The 19,799-nt window shown below is 40.7% G+C and overlaps 1 protein-coding gene across 1 annotated transcript; it reads right to left on the minus strand.

Annotated features, from left to right (window-relative positions):
- Window positions 1-435: 435 nt before the first annotated feature.
- Window positions 436-18,858, minus strand: EOGT (EGF domain specific O-linked N-acetylglucosamine transferase). Its single transcript, XM_057422992.1, has 16 exons — window positions 18,764-18,858; window positions 17,759-17,976; window positions 16,719-16,819; window positions 16,058-16,166; window positions 15,872-15,966; window positions 15,027-15,131; window positions 13,759-13,865; window positions 12,162-12,265; window positions 9,614-9,706; window positions 9,085-9,156; window positions 8,458-8,544; window positions 7,087-7,155; window positions 5,721-5,782; window positions 3,939-4,058; window positions 3,038-3,140; window positions 436-2,679 (listed from the first exon to the last, which is right to left on the minus strand). The coding sequence occupies exons 2-16, from the start codon at window positions 17,954-17,956 to the stop codon at window positions 2,533-2,535; spliced, it is 1,572 nt and encodes a 523-aa protein (XP_057278975.1). The 5' UTR covers window positions 17,957-17,976; window positions 18,764-18,858; the 3' UTR covers window positions 436-2,532.
- Between the last annotated feature and the right edge of the window lie 941 nt (window positions 18,859-19,799).

Here is a 19,799-nt window from a genome sequence, read left to right on the forward strand (position 1 = left end):
AAGTGTTGAATGTTGGCAGAATATTTCACCCTTGGATTAAGTCCCCACAGCCTCTCCTTAGCACCTTCAGGCATATGTTTGACCAGTTGCTCTAGTGAGTCCTAACACCACTTGAAAGAGAATCTCTTCATTAGCTGCTTCTGTACAGATCCAAGCACATGCCTGCATCCACACACTGGCTTCAGCAGCATCATCTGCAGCACAGGAAGTTGAATGTACACAAAGGTTTTCACAACCCAGTCTTAAAATGCCTGAAAACAAAGCCGGCAAAGCAGTGCAAGATGAAAGAGTTATCTCTGAGAGACTACCAGGTAAATAAACCTGAGTATCAGTTTGGACCTCAGAACACCAGCCTGTCACAGCAGGGAAAAGCATACACATAACTCTATGCAATAACAGTGTTTCAAATGTTTGCCTCTAAAACCTGACAAAGTTTTACACTTGTTTCTTAAATAAAGGCTTTTTATTTTAAAAAGTTATCAAATATCTGTGCACAGTTCATAGTCAAATGTCTTTATTTTGAATTGGTTTCATTCAAACTCAGACATTTCACTAATTTCAGTTTTATACATTTTTTCTTTCAAAATCCCACAAGGTAAAAAAAGCAACCCCAAACACACACACACAAATACAGGAAACTGTATTTCAAGGGCTGTCTTTTTTTCCCATGTCAAGAAGTGCAATTTTGCTTCTATGGTTCTTTAAACAGTTTTATTCATCAGTAAAACAATGCACTACACTAAGAATTGCACCAGATACCTTAGAATATCTTGTGTATCAGCTATACCTAACTTCTCCTATGCACTGCTTAGGGTTGTGAGAAATCTGTATGAATTACACTTATAGTAACACGAGCTTTACCAGTATAGGCAGGTCAGCAAATGTACATACACTCTGTGAAACTGCCTAGGACTGCTGGAGAATGGAAGTCAATTATATCTACAATTACACCAGTGAAATGTTTACATTTACAGTAACTATCTTGCTTTTGCATACAAAGGTATGCTCTGCTTCAAGCCACTGAGACTGTATCATTATATTGCAAGCCTATCACAGGAATACATTCCCAAAAAAAATCCATAACACAGAACTCTGTTTAGTCTCACTGAACGTGATTCCACACATCCTTCTGGCCCCACTTAAAACAACTGCACTAGTCCCTTTTTTTCTGCCCCCTCCAGCAGAAGCATGTTAACTCTGGGGGAATTTCACAAAGAACTTGGCTTTGGCTTAGTATTTCCTTCACTCTAAACTATGAACCATGTGAACTATGCTACTGGCTTTGGAAGCGTTTTCAAAAGTTTTCTAGATTGACTCTTCACCATTCTGAGAAAACAAGAATATTGACAGATCAGGCTTTTAATGACTCTAGGAACAAGGTTCCTCATGACTTCATTTCCTTCCATCTGCAGCTGAAAGACACCCTCTACATCTTATCATTTGTCATGAAAAAACAGAAGTTGATTCCCTTTAGGATCAGAGAAAAGACTCACGTTTTACTCCAATTTGCTCAGGTTTTCCATTGCAGAGTGCTGTTTTATGCGATGAAGTAGGAAACACCTGAAGTTTTAAGTATTCACTTTGGAAAAGACGTACCTGCTTTGAGACAGGAGACTGACTAAACCTACTGAGGAGGCCTCTTATATTTTAGCATTTAAAACTACAGGGAGAAGAGTCAAAGTTTATACTTAAATGCACAAACATAGGACTGCTTTCTAAGCTGAAACTGTTTCAAAACTTGAAATAAAATTCTTCAGTGTCTGTTGAATCAAACAACAAAAGTTAAAGCTTACTTAACCACTTCATTCTTACAACCACTATTTTACAAAGGAAGATCTTCAAACCTAGAAACAACACAGGGGCAAGCACAGCAAGGACATGGATGGTGATAGAAAGGAACTAACAAACCAGCCTGGAACAACTACGTCATGTAACTCAGTTGCAAATGACACACTGGGAAGTGTAATTCCTATTCTGATTTTTACTTACAGGTACAGACCTACAGTATAAAAACATCTAGCTTCTTAAAAAAGATGACCTGAGGAGCCTGACAGGACTATTTCATGCCCACAGAGACTACACTGAGACACCAGAATAAAAACTGCAACAAAGTTATAGCTTGGTCTTTCAGTTTAGTCCCTCCATCTCTATGTAACTATCCATCCTCTAGCATTTTGTCACATAATGGTAGGCATAAATCATTACAACATCAGTATCTACCCCAGAAAACCTTATATGAAATGGATGGACAAATCTTTATACAAAGACAAGTATTTTAGAATTTGGAATGAAAAAATACAGAGCAAAAAAACCCCAAAAAAGAGTTCTGAAAAATAGTTTACATAGAAAAACCTCCCCGAAGTAAAGAGAGGGATTATAAAGATAAGCTATGGTGCTAAGAAGTGGTTGGACTAATAACAGGCTATTTCCCTCGCAGAGGTTTACACGTTTCACACCAGCATTTTGCTTTATGTTGTTACAATAGCTTTATGGAGCATTATTTAAAAATAGTATTTCAGTCAGAAACCTAATTCAGAGTTCATCATGTTTTACCCTAAACGGCCACTTGGAATGCTGTGAAACATGATTTGCAGCCAGAAGCACCAAGTACATAAATTCTTCCACATCAAAGGAGTAGTTCGTAAATTTTGGATGCTCTCCCAGTGTTGGGTGGTGTCCCTGGAAAATGAAATAAGGCCTTTTAGATAGGAAAAAACATCTTCCATTAAAAAAGCAAGAAAAATACTTGAGCATCTGCCATTTTAATTTATTATTTCTTATCTGCTGAGGCAAAAGAGTCAGCAAAGTAACTGCGTAAGAGATGCTGTGGATGGCTTGAATTAATGGCCAATTCATTTCATTTCTCTTCTTCCCTCAGCCATTAATATAAATGATCTCTTAATCACAACAGGGAAGTTAATTTGGTGTAAAGAATGAAAACCATATTTCAAATATTGTAACGTAGATAGGTGAAGGAAGCTAAATGTTAAATGCTTCAAGTTACAGCATGCCACCCTTCAGCAGTGGCCATCATTACCTGATCTTGAGGAAATACTTTATTCCTTTTTCGCCAAGTGATGTAGTGAATGCCTCTCAGCCTTGCCAAATCCAGGTAACAACGTTCATCTTCACAGTTGTATCTAGGGACAGGCATAAAAAAAATCATATTTATCTACAGAGATTGTGCTGAAGTTTACCAGGGTGGAACAGGAAAAAAACCTGCAAGCCAAAATATTTGTTGTCCAGTTCTAAGGCACTGAAGCCATGGACAGTTTCTGCTCTGCTGAAAACAAGGGGCTTCAAGCAGAATTTCCCAGGACAGATAATTCAGTGCTCTTATGACAAATATCCTATATTTTTGTTTCGTTCTATAGAACTGGAATGCCTGTTAACATCCACAATTTATAACAAAGTACATTTAAAAATGAAGCTACTAGAGAAGTTTAGGTAAAAGAGAATGACACACAGCTGAGCTTGGCCAGCAAGCTGGTGCTCATGTCCTGAGCACAGAAAGGAGTATATAAATAACCCTCAGTGGGATCTGTAATGCCTTGGGCATGTACTTCATGCAATCAGTTTTACCTGGGTCACCAAAATACTATTATATTTCAGACTCACTGGGCAGGATCTGACCACTGAGGCTTTCTTGCTTTTTGCCATTTAACCTCCATGATTGTTGACCAGGCTGCACTGTATTTATACCACAGCATCTTAAGAAATCACAGACTAAACCTGTATGATATAGTTACACTATACTTTGTAATCAAAGCTTCCTCACTTTCAATCCCCAGAAGAGGAGGCTGCCAAAAATGAAGTCTGGGTGAGCACCTAAGGCAAGCATTGATAGTCAAATACAGGCAAGGAAGAGTGCTTCATTAACACGTAAGAACAGACATAAGCAGTTGTGTAATAGGGGGGAAAGAGAGAAACAAACTTACAGTTCAAAAACAACAGCCCAGTCTGGTAGAAACAGCAAATGGGTAAGTCCAGCTCCATGCATCCCAATGAATATATCAGAGTTGTGGGTAATCCTCAACTGCTCTGAAAATTCAAGTTCCCTGCAGACAACACAACAAAGATGGTGACCTGGCATGCCTGCCCATCTCAGCAAGAGTCAGTGACATGCAGAAAGAAGAAAATTAACTTAAGGGAATGCTGAAAGATAGAATTGATTTTTCAAGGAACAACACCAAGAATCATAAATGCTGCATCCAGACAAAAACTCAGCACAGAATTAAAACAAATGCAGGCATGTTTCAAAACTTCACAAGAGTTTTCCAAAAATTTGAGGGTTTTCTTTAAAGTTTTTTCAAGATTGGGGATTTTTACTTTTTTTTTTTTTTAAAAAAGAGCCATCACCTCCTATAAACCCCCCCCAACAACTCAACATAAAAGACCTAAACTTTTTTAATGTAATGTAGAGGTACACAATTCATAATCGTATCACAGGATTCTGCCTAAAGATGTAGATATCCAACCTTAACTTATGCACAGTGCATCAAGAAGAAATAAGGAGACCAGGCTTTTTTCAGCTCCTGGAACTGTCACTCTCTCTCATCATTTGCCTGTAAACTCCAAATAAAGCATTCTCTTTATATGACCAGGTGTTCCCTGAGTGCACAAGGAAATGGACTAAAGACACTTGATTGTTAAGAGAGACTGACAACAGCAAAGGGAAATTACAACATGCTTCATTTGGGTATGAACAGTTCATACATTGAAAAGGTAGAGAATAATGTCCCCTGACTATTTGGAAGACAGTAGAAAGAAACTGGCTTAAACAACACGGCTCTTAGCTACTTAAACTGCTACAAGGGCAGACATCAGGGAAACCCTCCTAACCATGACAGTGATGCCACAGGAGAGCTGTGGAAATCTGCAATACCGAAGGGTACTACACACAGTTTGACAAGCATGGGAGTTGTGGAAGTACTACTTGGCCAAGCTTTCAAGTAGGATGGCCTAGATGGCTTCTCAGTGGTGTCCACCCCTTTTCTTATTATAGTGCTCAAGTGCCTTCATTGACAGGGGAATTGGAGGCAACTCTTGACTCCCTCACATTGTCACTGCTTTGGTCAAAACACCCATCTCTCAGTGCAGCTTTAGTTTCTCATGCCTCCTGCATGACCCATGACAGCATCATTGAGTGTATGGGAGCTGCTGTCATTTGGCACAGGCATACATCACTTGGAAACTTTTTCTTCAAGCCATTTCTTGCTGACACAGTGCCTACTGCACTGAGCATCACAAACTGACCTCAAGTGGTGTTTTCAGGGGCTACTACAGCAGCAAATAAGCTCAGTTATTATTCATTACCAAACTAACAGTCATATAATATAAAACACTACTTTCATACAAGAGAAATCCCTGTTGGACCCATAGTTACTGCAGGGCATTAGCAAATTCAGAGTGATGGAAACACAGCTGGTTTGGGGAGAGGGGAGGAAACAAGAAGAAAAGTGATTTCAAACTTGTTCATCACATAGTAGCTTTAACCTGAGCCTATGAACCCTAGAGACTCATTCCTAAGCAGTGCATCACAGGATGGGAGTGTTTAACTAGTTCACCCACCACTCCCTGAATGACATTCTTCCTTTCTTTCCAGTTCTTGGATTTTTAACAGGTTAGACACTGGGGCACATACAGCTTTGCCTGCAAACAGCTTTCCTCAGCAATAGGCAGCATGAGATCACACTAGGTTGTTCTGTCAACTTACGTACTTGTATTTGTAGTCTACCACTTTGACCTCCAGCGTTGATACTGTTTTCAAAGCATTCACAAGCTAAGGAAGAGAATAAAAAGACAATGATTTGGTGATCTTCAATGAACTCCTCCCCTGCACTCCTGACTATCTTACACACTCCTCCTGCCCAGCAGGGAATGAAAAGGAGCGAGACAGAACATACTGTCACTGCCACATAAAGTAGAAGTTCCCCTCCTCTTGTGCCTTCCCACCTAAGATACACAAGTTATTCTTGACAGAGCAACCCCTGGAGAGCAGATGCAGATATCCTGCACTCTCACAGAGAGCTTCTGTTGAGCTTTACATGCTCCAAGACCCAATCCTAAACCACTCAGACTAGGAGGAGCAGTGGGAAGATGTGCTTGGATTTCCAAAATATATTCCAATACCTAAAGAAGCAAATTGGTAGCTAAGAAGGATTTTCAAAAATACCTTACTAGGTCAGACTCGTACACATGAGAAGTGAAACCAGGTTAGAGCCAGGCTTTCCAACCTAAAATGGCTTTCTGTAAATCACCAATCCATAGCCAGCAGTAGAGAGAGAAAGAGTCAAGTATTCTTTCTCTTACAAAAGTGTAGTAAAGGTAGGACTAACGTCTCCCTTTCTGTCATGTGCTTATCACCAGAAAACACAATACATGTAGCTCTGTGGACAGTCAAGCAGATAAGGCACACATCTAGCCATTTGCAAGCTGCCTGTTCTACCACTAAGCTATTGCATCAAACAGGCCTCAATTTCTCCCCCCATACAGTGGGGAATGATAATCCCAATTCGTTTTTGTCAGGCACTAACAGCTAAGAATGAAGACAGGTATGAAAACATTAGATTTTATCATTTTACCATAAGAGAAGCTACACCACAAGCCCACTAAGTTGTATGATTCAAAAACATGAATCAATATGAAATTTCATTAAGTTTTGAATGCACATACTCAGATACAATAGCTTCTGCATTTTAATCTGCAAGCATAACAAAGGTTTTTGTTAGAGTCGTCAGTACTGGGGATGCTATAAATACACGAGATAGTCTGAAAGTGAAATAATTTAATTTTATCAGCAGCTCTGCAGTGCCTGTTTGTTAAAGGGAAATGCTTTTAGTATTACATCTGTAGCCTTCTATTGGATACTTAAAAAAGGGCAGCAAGGTTCTGTGTCTTGTATACAGAAACAGAGACTTGCTAGAAGACATAGTAGAAGAAATTAATATTAGCAATGAACATATTTGCCTAAGATTTGTCAGCAGACAGATGTCTTGGCTACACCCCTAGAAAAAAGAAAAAAAATCAATTCAATGAGCAAAATACAACTTCTGATAAATGTTTTAAAAATAAAAGGGACCCCACCTCATCCTGGTTTAAGATTTTCCGGTAATCTGTGCTGCGTGCAAGTATTGTGACTCGGATTTTCCCATCCTAAAAAGAAAGGAGCTTCAGTGTACTGCTATGAGGCAGACTCCAAACACTTCCATATTTACTTCTGGTAGTTATTTGAGCAACATAACATGTCCCTTCTCCATGTAACAGATGATGTAACCACCTTAAAATTCACATCGTATTTTCCAACAGATGTCAAGTGTCAAAAACTTTGCAAAAGTCTGACTATTAACAAAGAATAAAACATCTTCTGAAAGATTTGTTTTATTCAGTACAAAAGAGCCTTTGTATTACTCATTATACAGAAGTTTTTTAAAGTAGGGAAGCAGCTTTTAAGATGGCTTGTGCACACAATCTTTGGGAAAAAATATTTTACTTCTGTAACAGTTCCTCCTTTTTCCTCTTTAAATTAATTGGACTCATAGGGGTAAGTGTTCCAAGTGAAATAAAGAGATTTAACGGCATGACTCCCATTAGCATCAGCAGGAGAAGCATAACTAAATGCCTGTGTAGTGCTTTGAATGTGTGCCCCTCAGCGATAATACATAGGCTACTCTCTAGCAAACACTTCTAGAAGCTCAGAACTGCTGTATCTACCAATGCAGCCATTGCAACAATTTGCCGAGACTAACAGTGGGTGCAAGAGAGATGGACAGAGAGATGGTACTGGACAAGGGTCAGGACTAGATTCAACCACTGCCTTCTCTGATCCAAGCTCAGCAGTACCTACAAGGATTGGTGAGACACTGGAATGGGTTGCCCAGGGAGGTTGTGAATGCTCCATCCCTGACAGTGTTCAAGGCCAGGCTGGACGAGGCCTTGCGTGGCATGGTTTAGTGTGAGGTGTCCCTGCCCATGGCAGAGGGGCTGGACCTAGATGATCTTAAGGTCCTTTCCAACCCTAACTATTCTATGATTCTATGAGGAACAAGCTCACTGCATTGCTCAGTGGGATCCCCTCTTGCTGGACTGCAAGGACAGCACCTTGTCAGTCTGCTCCAGAAGAGACCATGTGCCACACATCTTGCATAACTAGGAAGGACACAAAGGCCTTGGGACCAGAGAATAGAGACTGGGAAGAGATCCCAGGGTTGGAAGGAGGATGTTCTAAAGTCTGTCCTATGTAAATAAGACACGAAGGCAACTTTCACAAACATACACAAGTGTTTGCCTTCACAGAACAGATTGATAGACTGGAAAAAAAAAATCACAAGCATCACGGGAAAGGACAAGAAGTTCACAATATGCTCTTATTTCCCCACTGGGTCCAGCTGGCTAATGCTATTTCTCTGGTAAAAGCCATCAGCTCCATGTTACAACTTTATTATTCAGTTACCATACCTTGGGTCCTTCTTGTGTGATATTTAATCTGTGTAACACATGCTGAGAAAATGCTCTAAACAGCCCCGTACCATGACAGCCAGAGATCTGAAATTTAAAAAAAGCAATTGTTAATGCAAAAATTTATTTTGCTCAGAAAAACCTCTTTGTGACCAGTCTTTCGCCATTCTTGTGAAACAAAAACCCAGTATCATGCACTGTGCTAAACATGGCAGTATTCATTGTAACGCAAGTGAGACTTCCATTTAGGAAGAAGCACAACTCTCTCTACAGTGTTAGAGCCTGAATGCATAAGCTAATACCCTCAGGAAAGTCTGTCACTGTGCAAGCTCTTGTGCTCTGCAAAAATACCAGTAAGTTCACAGTGCCCACCCATTAAAGAGGAATAATAACACATCTCATGAGCTGTGACACAGGACATTGCATACAAGCAGTTACTATCAACCAGCTAACATAACTTCAAAATTCTAATCTTTAGGGAAGAGCATCTCATTTGGAGCTGCACAGACCTTCAATGCAGTACATGGCATAGTAACTCAGCTAGATACTTGAGGGATTCATTAGCTCAGATTTTATACTGTCACACATGCACCTAGTTAACACAGTGGAGAGATAAAAAAGACTCACCAGTGGTGTGTTATAAAACAAGCCATATCGCATTCGAGGCAGTAATGAGAAGACTGCTTCTTTAAAGCATACCTGCGAAGGAAGATCACAAGAAGTTACACTGCACTGCTACCTTCCGCTGGCACATTCCAGGCTCATTCAGTGGGATCACTGCTTATAATGAGATAGCAATTACATGCTTCTGTCAAGAGCACCTTCACTTCCTTGATTGTGCAAATGAATAGAACAAAGACAACCCTGATCCCAAAAGAGCCCTCACTTAGGATATAAGTGTGGGAAGAGGTGAAAAAAAACACCCCAAGATAGAACAAACATGAATGAAATAAAGAAAACCAGTTAGAGAGTAAAGAGTTTAAGGCAGGCTTTAGGAGACTAAAATGAGCTCTGAATGAACGGTTACTTTAATGAAAGGTATTAAATGAAAGGTATTAATGCTTTTTTCTGAAACACCCATATCCACAAGCAGCTTGAGAAGCTGTCCTATTTGCTACCTAATGACTGAATGAAAACAGAATATAAAATTCCATACCCTTTTAGAGTCAAAGGTTTTCAAGTGTATTATTTCATAGTTGGTAAATGCCTTCCAAGTCTCACTGAACAGGTCACCATAGCCATATGAGCTCTAGGAAAAAAAGGGAAAAAACATAAGGGCATAATTAATATATAAATGCACATGAAAACTCTCTTCATGATTTACAAGTTCTGTATACAAGTTTTAATACACAGTTATTATACCTAGTCACCACCACGGGACCAGAGACAGCTTAGCACAGAACAGACATTACAGAACACCAAAGCCTGCATTTACAATGGTAGTTAACTCTAATTACCTGTCAGGTAGTTAATTCTTAATAAAATGCTTTTATAAATTAGCAATCTAGACAAGTTTTCAAGCAGTGGATTAGAATTTGAGTTGGGAACAAGAAGTACCTGCTACTTTCCTCAGACACAACAGAACACAAGTTAAATTTCAATTAACAGCCACATAGGGATGGTAAAAGGCATGAACCTCAACTCCCGAGACTGAAAAAAACACCTGGGAATTCAAGTGCTGCAGTAATGTTTGAAGTCAAAAGTCACAATGAGCCTATTTCACCTTTGCCTCTGTTTTGGGACTGTCACTTGCATATTGTATATGGATCACAAATTGAAGGAAATTAACTGATTTGATGTAAGAAATGGCCAGGAAACTATGTTTTGCATTACTCTGACAAGCTACTGAGAAGTTTCTCTACAGGGCAGTATAAAAATTCCCCCCTCTGCAGCAAAGGTCTTTTAAGAACCATCTACTTCCTACAACACTGGCCCAGCAGTAGGGGCTCTTGCCTTCAAGTTTGTAACACTTCCTACACACCCAAGGGCCAAGAGTCACCATATCTTGTTCTTTGAATGCAACTAAGTATCACCTTGGTAGTCCTGGTGCAGATTCTCACTTAAAGCTTCCTTTTGACTCTGGAGCTGGTTCAGGCTACTTGGAAAGTTATGTGGAAAGTTGGGTGGAAACACACATTTGAAATTAAGACTACAAATGACCACAGATGATCTTCCAGATTAGAAGTAGAGACCTAATCTTTGTTTAGCCAGAGTTAAACAAAGCAGAAAATGAGTAGGAAATCCACTGGGTGTTGGCTTGCAGGCTGCCTCTGCAAGAGCAGGAGAGCAATGCTTGTAAAAGCATTTTTAAAGAGAGCAGGTAAGGTTGGAAAGTAATACTTTCAGCTTTGAAAATCAAGTCTCTACTTGTAATTTGGAAGATCACCTGCGATCATTCATAGTCTTAATTTCAAATGTGTACGGCCAAATCTAATTACATAAAGAAAAAGAGGGAATGACTAATAAGCTCAAGACCATCTTTCAATCAGCATGGACAGTTCAGCAGCAGTTAGCTGGTGCCATCATCTGGTTGTACATGGTAATGAACTCAAGCAGTCTGATGAGTTAGAAGACTCTTAAAATGATAGAGCATTGTGACATATACTTTGAATGCTACATTTGAAAGAGCTATTTGATTCAACAGTGTGCTACAAGACCAAAAGTTGCTTCACAATGCATTTGACATCTGACTTTTTCAGAAAGGTATCAGAGCCAGATTAACAGGTCCCTGCATAACATCTAGAGAGCCTGCTTTTCTGGCAAGTGCATTTATTTTAGCTTTCAAAATGTAAGACAATTAGAAAAGGGGGTCACTTCTGGGTTTCTCATTAAATAGTGAGCAGGGGATATCTGCAGTTTTCTGCTGAATATTAGTTGTCCTACCAGTAAATACTCAGAAAGAAAACTTAGGATTTTATGAGAACAAGACAGGTGGGGGACAATACCATAGTCTGGAACTGTGCTATTTCTGGTCCCTATTACACATGTTATGTGGCATATTTCAAGTTGCCTAGTTTGTTATTTAGTTTAACCCCAGTTTGTTATTTAGTTTAACACCTTAAATACTGGCCAGTAAAACTAGTATTAAACAGTCATGGTTTCAAATCAGCAGTACAGCAGAAATAGCCCTACTTAAAAACTTCTTTTATATGTCATCGTGACATCTTAAGAGGCGATTGAGAGAAACAACTGCAAGAAGGCTATTTAAAGGAATTAAGTATTATACTCTGTTTTAATATATATATACAAGGATTTAATTTGGTTGTTTTCTCCATTACAGGTTGCATATTACTGATTCAGAAAGATGGCAGGCAGCTTTTCTTTTTAAATACAGAAGAAAGTTTTGAGTAAAGCTACTTCAAAACTCTCAGAGAAAAGAAGCGTACAGAAAACAGCATGAAATGTTCAAAAGCCACGTACTGGGAATACAGGTCATGTTATGTTTGAGATCACACCAAAAAAAGGCATAATTATGTACTAGCAAAAGATGAGCTACGAAGTAGTGTTCAAACAGCACATGATTTATTGTGGAAAGTCTGTTCCCCAAGTATTGTTTATGCACCTGTATTAACAGGATCCAAAAACTTACCAGTTCCACATGGCTAAGCCCACAAGAAAGCTAAGGACTGGCTACTAAAATCTTCAGTCTCTATAAAGCAGAAATACAATCCATTGCAAACACATTAGAACCACAGATGACTTACGGTGTCCCACATGACTATGTTGACATCAGTACTGAAGGAATTATTGATATGCTGTGTGATATAAAGATTGACGAAATCACAGAAGTGATGATACATATTAACACCTGGAAAAGAAAGAATTGTTAGCAAAATACACATTACTCCCTCCACTTTTAACTAGTTCATGCATTTGTTCCTTATTAGTGTCCTGCATTTTATATTACTTTTCCCTTGCTTCTGACTGAATGCTTTTTATACACCCTAAAGAGGGAAACTTCCAAAGGGAAGGAATTGAGGTAAGAAACCTTTTTAAACCTGTTTTTAAAAAGTACAGGGAAATAGAAGAGTGGCAAAAAACAGCATAAGAAAAATAGTTTCACAAGCTATTTCTCATTACAGTCTGCAGCTGCTTGCTGAAGTATAAGAAAGCAACTTCTCCTTTAACAATAGCTAGTTAGACATACAGGAAACACTAAAAACAGCCCCTCGGCACTGATCTTAGTGTTGCTTTACTAGGCTTAAGGGAAGCTCTGTCTGCAGGACTACAAGATAGAACTTGTACTTACACATGAGCCAAAGCCCAAGTAATTCCTCAGTTTTTCTTCTCAGAGCATTCTCATTCATTCTTGGTTTCTTAAGCTAATACCTTAAGACCATGGAGCATAAAAACTACCATGAAACAGAGGAGCTAACATAGTCCAGTTTTCTTGGTAGTGAAGACCAGATCTCAGGTTTGGAACCATGTGTACACAGTCCCTGTTTCTAAGCTTCTGACCAAAAAGAGCTGCTATGACAGGAATCAGCTGCCTTTACTGCTCACACTGCAATGTCCCCTGCCTCCCCTAAAACAACGGAGCTGAGCACAATCGCCTCCCAAGTCACACCTAGACCAGCCTGCTCAAAGGTACAAACTGACAGCCCAGCAACGCTTCCCCAGTAACTGCTCAGAGGCCTGCAGCAACTTTGCTTAAAATATAAGACACTGGCTTGCAGGGAAAGGGGGGGTAATGCAGTTCACAGCTGCAGTGTATCACAGGCAGCTATCCAGTTTAACCACAGTTTACCTACAGCAGCTTGTTTGTATGTCTAAATGCTGAACATCCTCTTTCATTAACATATATCTGCAGAATATGCTGCATGAACAAAAAGGCTGGCTCCTAAAGATGCTTAGGTGCTGCCCCTCTCTGAATATCACTTCCTCTTCCATAACACTCAATACACAGAGAATCCTCAATTCCTGAACACTTACAACAAAACACATATACCCATGCTTATGTTCCATGGTATAAAACCTAACTGCCTAAATCAAAGGCTATGCTAAAGAATCTTCTGTACATCAAGTAAAAGAATGCCAAAACAAAGCCAGGAGAATGTGTGAGACAAGTGGCACGAACTTTTTCTCTTTTGTTTAATTTTATTTTATTCATTTGTGGGGAAATGTAAAAATTCTAAATTTCAGCTTTCAAGTTCATCAATGGAACTACAGGAAAAAAAAAGGGAATTAAAAAAATCACATCATTTTTCAAACATAAAAATATATTACAAATGAACTTAAAGGCATAATGTAGATGGGCAAGATGGATATGGGCTATTTTTACTGCATGAAGATACCAATTACCTGCATCTAATTTCATGAAGTATGTTGGCTTTTCAATAACAACGTCACACTTCCCATCTTCTAGAGGCCTGAAGTTTAATGCAGTAAATGTCTGGAGTTCTGCAAACCTACAAAGATTTAATCACATAGAACATGCTTTGTCATTAACATACTTAAACAAATGTACTTCATCTAAGTACATCTAAGATTTAGTAACTGTTCATCCAGTCCATTTGATTTAACAGGGCTGCTGAAAACTGATAGAGTCTGACAATTAAAATGATTTGAAACTGTAATGGAAGGTTCTTCAGGTTATAAGCTTCAAGAGGTTAAACACCACCCTTGATCTCAGGAGTGAACAGCGTTTTTGATCTACAAATCAAGGCAGTAGAGATATAACAAAGAGCCGTAGAGCCAAGATCTGTGGGTATAAGCAACTTGATCTGCATTGCCAAAGACACTTCAGCAAGATCTTCATGCTTTGGTCAGAATAATGAACGTAGATGCAGTATTTATTATTCCTGGATCTAAACAAGGATGAGCAGTTGAGATGACAATAGCAGGTAAAAGAAAAGTCTTTTCCTCCAGTGCCGCTATTCTTAACTGAAACTGACCAACAATGCAAAAAGAGCGGGAAAAAAATGAGCAACATGAGAAAAGAATAAAAATGAATTCTTATATAGACCTTAATGGCTTCAACTCCTCCAAGTGTCATCAATTAACTGGCAATGCAGCTTTGAAGTGCTAACATGCAACTTGTGATACTTCATCACCTACTACAAAGGACCCTCTGCACTTCCTACTCAGCCTGTTGACTGTTGCCCATTTCACACTTCAAACACAGGCTCCTTAGGAGCACCACGTGAATGTATATCCAGACCAGGCACTGCTGTGGCCCCAGTGTCATCAAAGACCGTGTGAACTAGGACACAAGTGCAAACTTCAAGACATTTCACAACAAAACAATTGCCTCCTCCTATAAGCAGATCAGGCATAGGACCAGCATCTTGTCCAGAAAACACCTGAAGGTTTGAATTTCAAATTAAAAGACATTTTCAGATCATTTGCTGCTGTCAATTAGGCAAGACACAATTACACATAGCATATTTCAGAACATTTTGCATAAATGTAATTACCCAAGGTATCAAATATGAATACTCAAACTGACCTTAGAAAGGAACAACTGTTTCCTCAGCATGAAATCCCTTACACATAGCTGCTAACACCAATGAAAAAGAATAAAGAATTACTAAGAGAACTTGGAAGCAGCCTTGACAAGTGATTCTTACCAAGACTGCAGAGGGCTCTTGCGTTGACCTTCAGCCAAAAATGCCTTAACGTCAAGGGTGCAGTGACCTCCAATTTCTCCCTTCTGTAAAAAGTCTTCTTTGAATCTAATGCCAATTAATAAAAGTCTATTAGCTTTTGTGCAACAGTGCTACAAGTACTCTGTGATCTCAACCACATACTCCATTCAGCTAAGCGCTTCATACACATTTAAAACCTCAGTATTTTCTTTAGCATATATCCCACAATTCCCAAATAAAGACAGTGGTGTCCTTTGAGTTATACACATCAATTTAGAAACCAGCACTAATCTATCCAGAATGTTATTAGGAATCATTTTTACATACAAAAATGAGTAACTTAATTAGGTATTTCTACATGATTACTTACAGGAGCATCATTAGTTGTTTGAGGGGAGGGGGGTTGTTTGTTCTTAACAACAATTCCTCACTGAAATTCACCTCAGATTTCACAACCCATGTCTTCACAACATAAGAGTGAAGTGCAAGACCAGGTTTCATGAAAACAAACTGCCAACTACAAGCGCTGTCAAGATCAAGAAAGGATGTGACTGAGGACATAGAAAAGTTTCTTCCATCAGAGGAGAGGATTTCAATCACCCATCATCATTCCATAAAACTGGGAGCTTAGTTTTTTAAATAACCTGCACTGCTGATAGCAGCGGCAGATAGCAATCATGAGGTGTAGATCTCAACAGGAGCTCAGCAACAAGTCTCTGATCAGCAGTAAAGCCCATGGCAACAAGCACACTACTTTGCTAAACAAATTCTGAAGTCCCTTCCCCTGCCATCCCCTGGTTTTACTATAACAAAAGCAAATCAGAGACCTGTCGTGGTTCCTCTTTACAGTTCGTAAGTCAATGTACAAGTTTGTGGCTCTGCAATGCTGAAGGTACTGAGAACAGGTCAGAGATGAATCTCCCTGTTAAGAAAAGCAGCAGGAGGATTTAGTCAGTGACAGAAATTACATGTAAAATCAAGTGAAAAGTATCACATCTATTAGAAATACCTACTGTTGCTGCAGGCTTACAATGGGTTTTCATTTCATTGAGCCTCTCTCGAATGTAACCAAAGTCAGCTTGTTTCCAGAATATCTGTTGGGCTGTCTCAATGTCACTTGCCCTGATATATGAAGGAGAGAGGGAAAAAAAAAACAAAAACCAAGGTCCATTGCTCAGTTCTAGTAATAATTTTAACAAATAACATTTTTCCTGCTGAAAGTGAAACAGAAGAACCAGCCAGTTGCTTTATTGACATGTAAAATGCAAAACAGGAAGCAATTCGCCAGCTGTCTGTTAAGTGAAAACATCAATGACAATTTAAAGCTACTCTCCCGTAAAAGGGTATAAAATGTTTTTTAACATTTTTCCCTCTGCTTTTAAAGCTAAGAAAGGAAATACACAGTTATTTTCAGAATCTGAATTCAAGGCTAAATCAGAATAATGAAAACATTGTGGCAAGAAGCATTTCAAATGGTATTTTCTTCCTTAGAAAGTTAAATCTTTCGTGCCATGTTGAAAGACATCTGTTATGTATAAACACACATGTATGTACACACACATATCCACAAAGAATCATCCTTTAAACTCTAAACATCACAGTAACGCTCATTTCACAGCTAATCTGAATGTGGGTGCTACACTGGGTTTTTTATACCTTGAAAATGAAACTTACCATCCAGTTTCAACATAATCACACACTGGGTAACTGAACCTGTGATCTGACTTACAAGATTTCTCATAACCCCAGCAGGATTTTAGCTTCTTCAAGTTTTTCTGTAACACAGAATGAGTGAATCAGGTTACACAACAGTAAAATGGAAAATGACTTAAATTGGTTGTCAGCTTATAAACTACCTCTCGCTAATAAATCTTGCATAAAAGGCTTCCAGTTTGGTCTGTTCTCAGTTTCAGAAAGAACACTCAGATTCTTTATGCACAGCCATGCTCCAAAGAGGACACATGCGAACAGCAAAATTATCCTTGTCTTTAACGTGTCTATCCCAGGACAAACACCTTTCCTGACCCAGTAGGTAGGAGTCCACATCACTGACAGATACAGATAACAAAGTTAAGCTTACACAAAGTACAGTGCTCCAAGCTCCAGTTTGTGTGTACCATTGCTCCCTAAGCAAATCTGTAGACATGGTCTTCTGCAGTGCTGTAGGAAGCCAGAGAAGGGGAGCACAGCTCCGACCCTTAACTCTGCAAAGCAGCTCCAGTCTGAGAGACACAAGAAGTGCTCCCAGGCCACACGTAGTCCAGATCCTCAGGTTCACTGTCCCTGCTTCAGGTAAATGAATTACATGCAACCACAGAGTAAGACTGAATCAGTGTTTCACTGATTTGCCTATACTCTTGGCTCTTCTGCAAAAGCACTACAGCATGCTGAAAATCACAGGCCCAGAAATTACTAACAGTTCTTAGTTCAAACACCTTTCACATGCACAAGAGTTACTCAGATGAAGATCATCATTCCAGCTCTGTGACAACTGAAAGAAGGGGGATACAAATCTTGCAAACCAGTAGACAGAAAATCCAGTTTTATGACAGCATGAGATGCAGGAAGACCTCTGTACCAAAAGCCCAATTCCAGTTCCCAGTGGAACTGACTAATTGGCAAGGAAACCAATTCATCCCCATTTTTAACTGCTGTGACTCCAAGAAAAGAACACCCCAATATTACATTTGATTAAGCAGAAAAAGCAAACCTACTTTATATGGGCAATGAGAGTCCTGCTGACAGATGCCAGCAATATGCTGGTTATTGTGCAGAAAGTAGGGAATGTGCTCATCTGGCAGGTTGATAGCACTGTAGCTATATAATGGCTCTTCTGGAGTGTTTTTGAACTCAGTAAGGTTTTCAGCCAGAATTCCTTGCAGTAGCAATCCAAACACAAGCAGCATGAACATGGCAACCTGTGAGCTCCGTACTTATTAAACAAATAAACATAAAAGACACTTAATGTTTCTGCATCATGGCACATTTCAAGCATACAAGACAATATTCAACCATATAGTCAAAGAATTCATACTTGTATTTCTGGGGCGATTTCTTTTTCCTAGCAAAAGTAAAACCTCCACTAAGAGACTAGATTGTACAACCTCAGGATTATCTTTGAGTCATTAGTCATTGAGGGCTATTAGCAACCGGCAGTCAGACTAAAATGGGTGTGTTTACTTTAGCTGAATCCCACAGGATCCTGAGAGTTCAAATGTGGAAACTAAGTATAGACCATATAATATCGAGCCAGCAGGAAGAAAATGTAGAAGTCCTGGGGGGAGGGGTGAGAAGAGGAAGAACTTTAGTTTAAAAATAAGTATAAAAAGAACACATTCTCCACTTTGGAAGAAACTAATAATAAGCTGCAGGAAAACTATGCGGTCACAAATAAATGGTCAAAATTAAGTCTCTTTCAGGGTGCTCATTTTTAGTAGTTTACATCATGTTAAAGAAACTTTGAATACTAAGTTACTAAATTAACTATAGTTAATTTTACATATACATATCTATATACTGTAAACCAGACTAGGTACCTTTCTGGTAATGCAACCTTCTCATCAAACACCCCTCCTTTGAACCATCAAACTTCCTGAGAAAACAAAACGATGGCCTATACCTAAAAAAAAACCTTTTCTGGCATTATAATTTGTCAAAATTTGCATGCTTGCTTGCAACTGAAGCCTTTAGCAATATTCCTACAACATAAGTAGTTTTACCTGTTTGGTTCCAGGAGAACTGCTTCAGATTTCCCAAGTACGGAAACCTGGTGGGGGGTGAGGAAAGCCGAGTTAAATACGTCCTGCTTCTTGAGAAACGCTCATAGCAAGGAGAGCAACTCTCTAACAGCCGGGCAGCCTTTCTGACCGCTCTCGGTACTCGGATCCCTGCAAGAACGCACTCTGCTCCCCTTTCTTTCCCCGTGGCAGGCACCGCGGGCAGGGCGCGGATCTCGTGGGGGTCCCACCGCACTCCATCCCCAGCTCAAACCCAGCGCTGCGGTGCCCGGCTCCCCAGCGCGGCGCCCTGGCTGGGGATGGGTCACTTGGGGCAGGCACCAACACTCAGAGCCAGACGCAGCCTCTGGCCCACTCTGGACCCGGTGCTGGTCCCACGATACTAAGACCCGTCTGGGACCCCAGCCCGCGACAGACCCTGTGCTGGGCCCATAGCGAGCCCCATCCCGCCCCGCCCTGAGCCCACGGCGGGCACCTCAGCTCACCTCCTCTCAGCCCCGCTGGCCCCAGGGAGCCCCGCGGCCCATTGGACCGGCCGCTCCTCCCGTTACCCGCTGGCCGACGGCCTTAATCCTCATGCCGCCGCGGCTGCTGTCAGGGGGGGAGCAGGAACGGCCCGGCCCGGCCCCGCGGTGAAAAGCGCCCGCCGTGAGAGGGCTGCTCCCGCCCCTCCTTCACACCCGCGGGCAGCGGAGCGGGGCCGGGCGGGCGGCGCCGCCACACCCCGTCCCGTCCCCCTGTCCCGTCCCCCTCAGCAAGGCGCAACCGCGCCCGGAGCGCTGCTGCCGGATCCCGCCCCACCTGGAGGCGGTGGGAACGCTGAGGGAGGAGCCCGGCCAGGGCCTGCGGCACCTGCCCGGAGCCTTGGCCCTGAAGCGGGAGCGGCGCTGCCTTCCTCCCGCTGCCGGAAATCAAGCGCAGCAGCCGCGGGAGCGGCGTTCTCAGGCTGCGGAGGAAAAGGCCTTTTCCTGCCGCCTCTCAGCAGGAAGCGCAGCCTCCTGGCACCCCATTGTGTGAG

The sequence above is a fragment of the Pezoporus wallicus genome, unplaced genomic scaffold (genome assembly GCF_028554395.1).
Source record: "Pezoporus wallicus isolate ANWC-B61680 ecotype Strahan unplaced genomic scaffold, APGP_CSIRO_Pwel_v1 contig_7073, whole genome shotgun sequence".
Taxonomy (NCBI): Eukaryota; Metazoa; Chordata; class Aves; order Psittaciformes; family Psittacidae; genus Pezoporus; species Pezoporus wallicus.

Excerpts from the sequence above, each read along its gene's own strand:
- EOGT (XM_057422992.1), bottom strand. The coding sequence starts at position 17,956 with ATGTTCATGCTGCTTGTGTTTGGATTGCTACTGCAAGGAATTCTGGCT. Across the intron at positions 15,967-16,057 it reads ATTGTAAGCCTGCAGCAACA|GGAGATTCATCTCTGACCTG; the intron begins GTAGGTATTTCT and ends TTTTCTTAACAG. Across the intron at positions 9,707-12,161 it reads ACATAGTCATGTGGGACACC|AGCTCATATGGCTATGGTGA; the intron begins GTAAGTCATCTG and ends TTTTTTTCCTAG.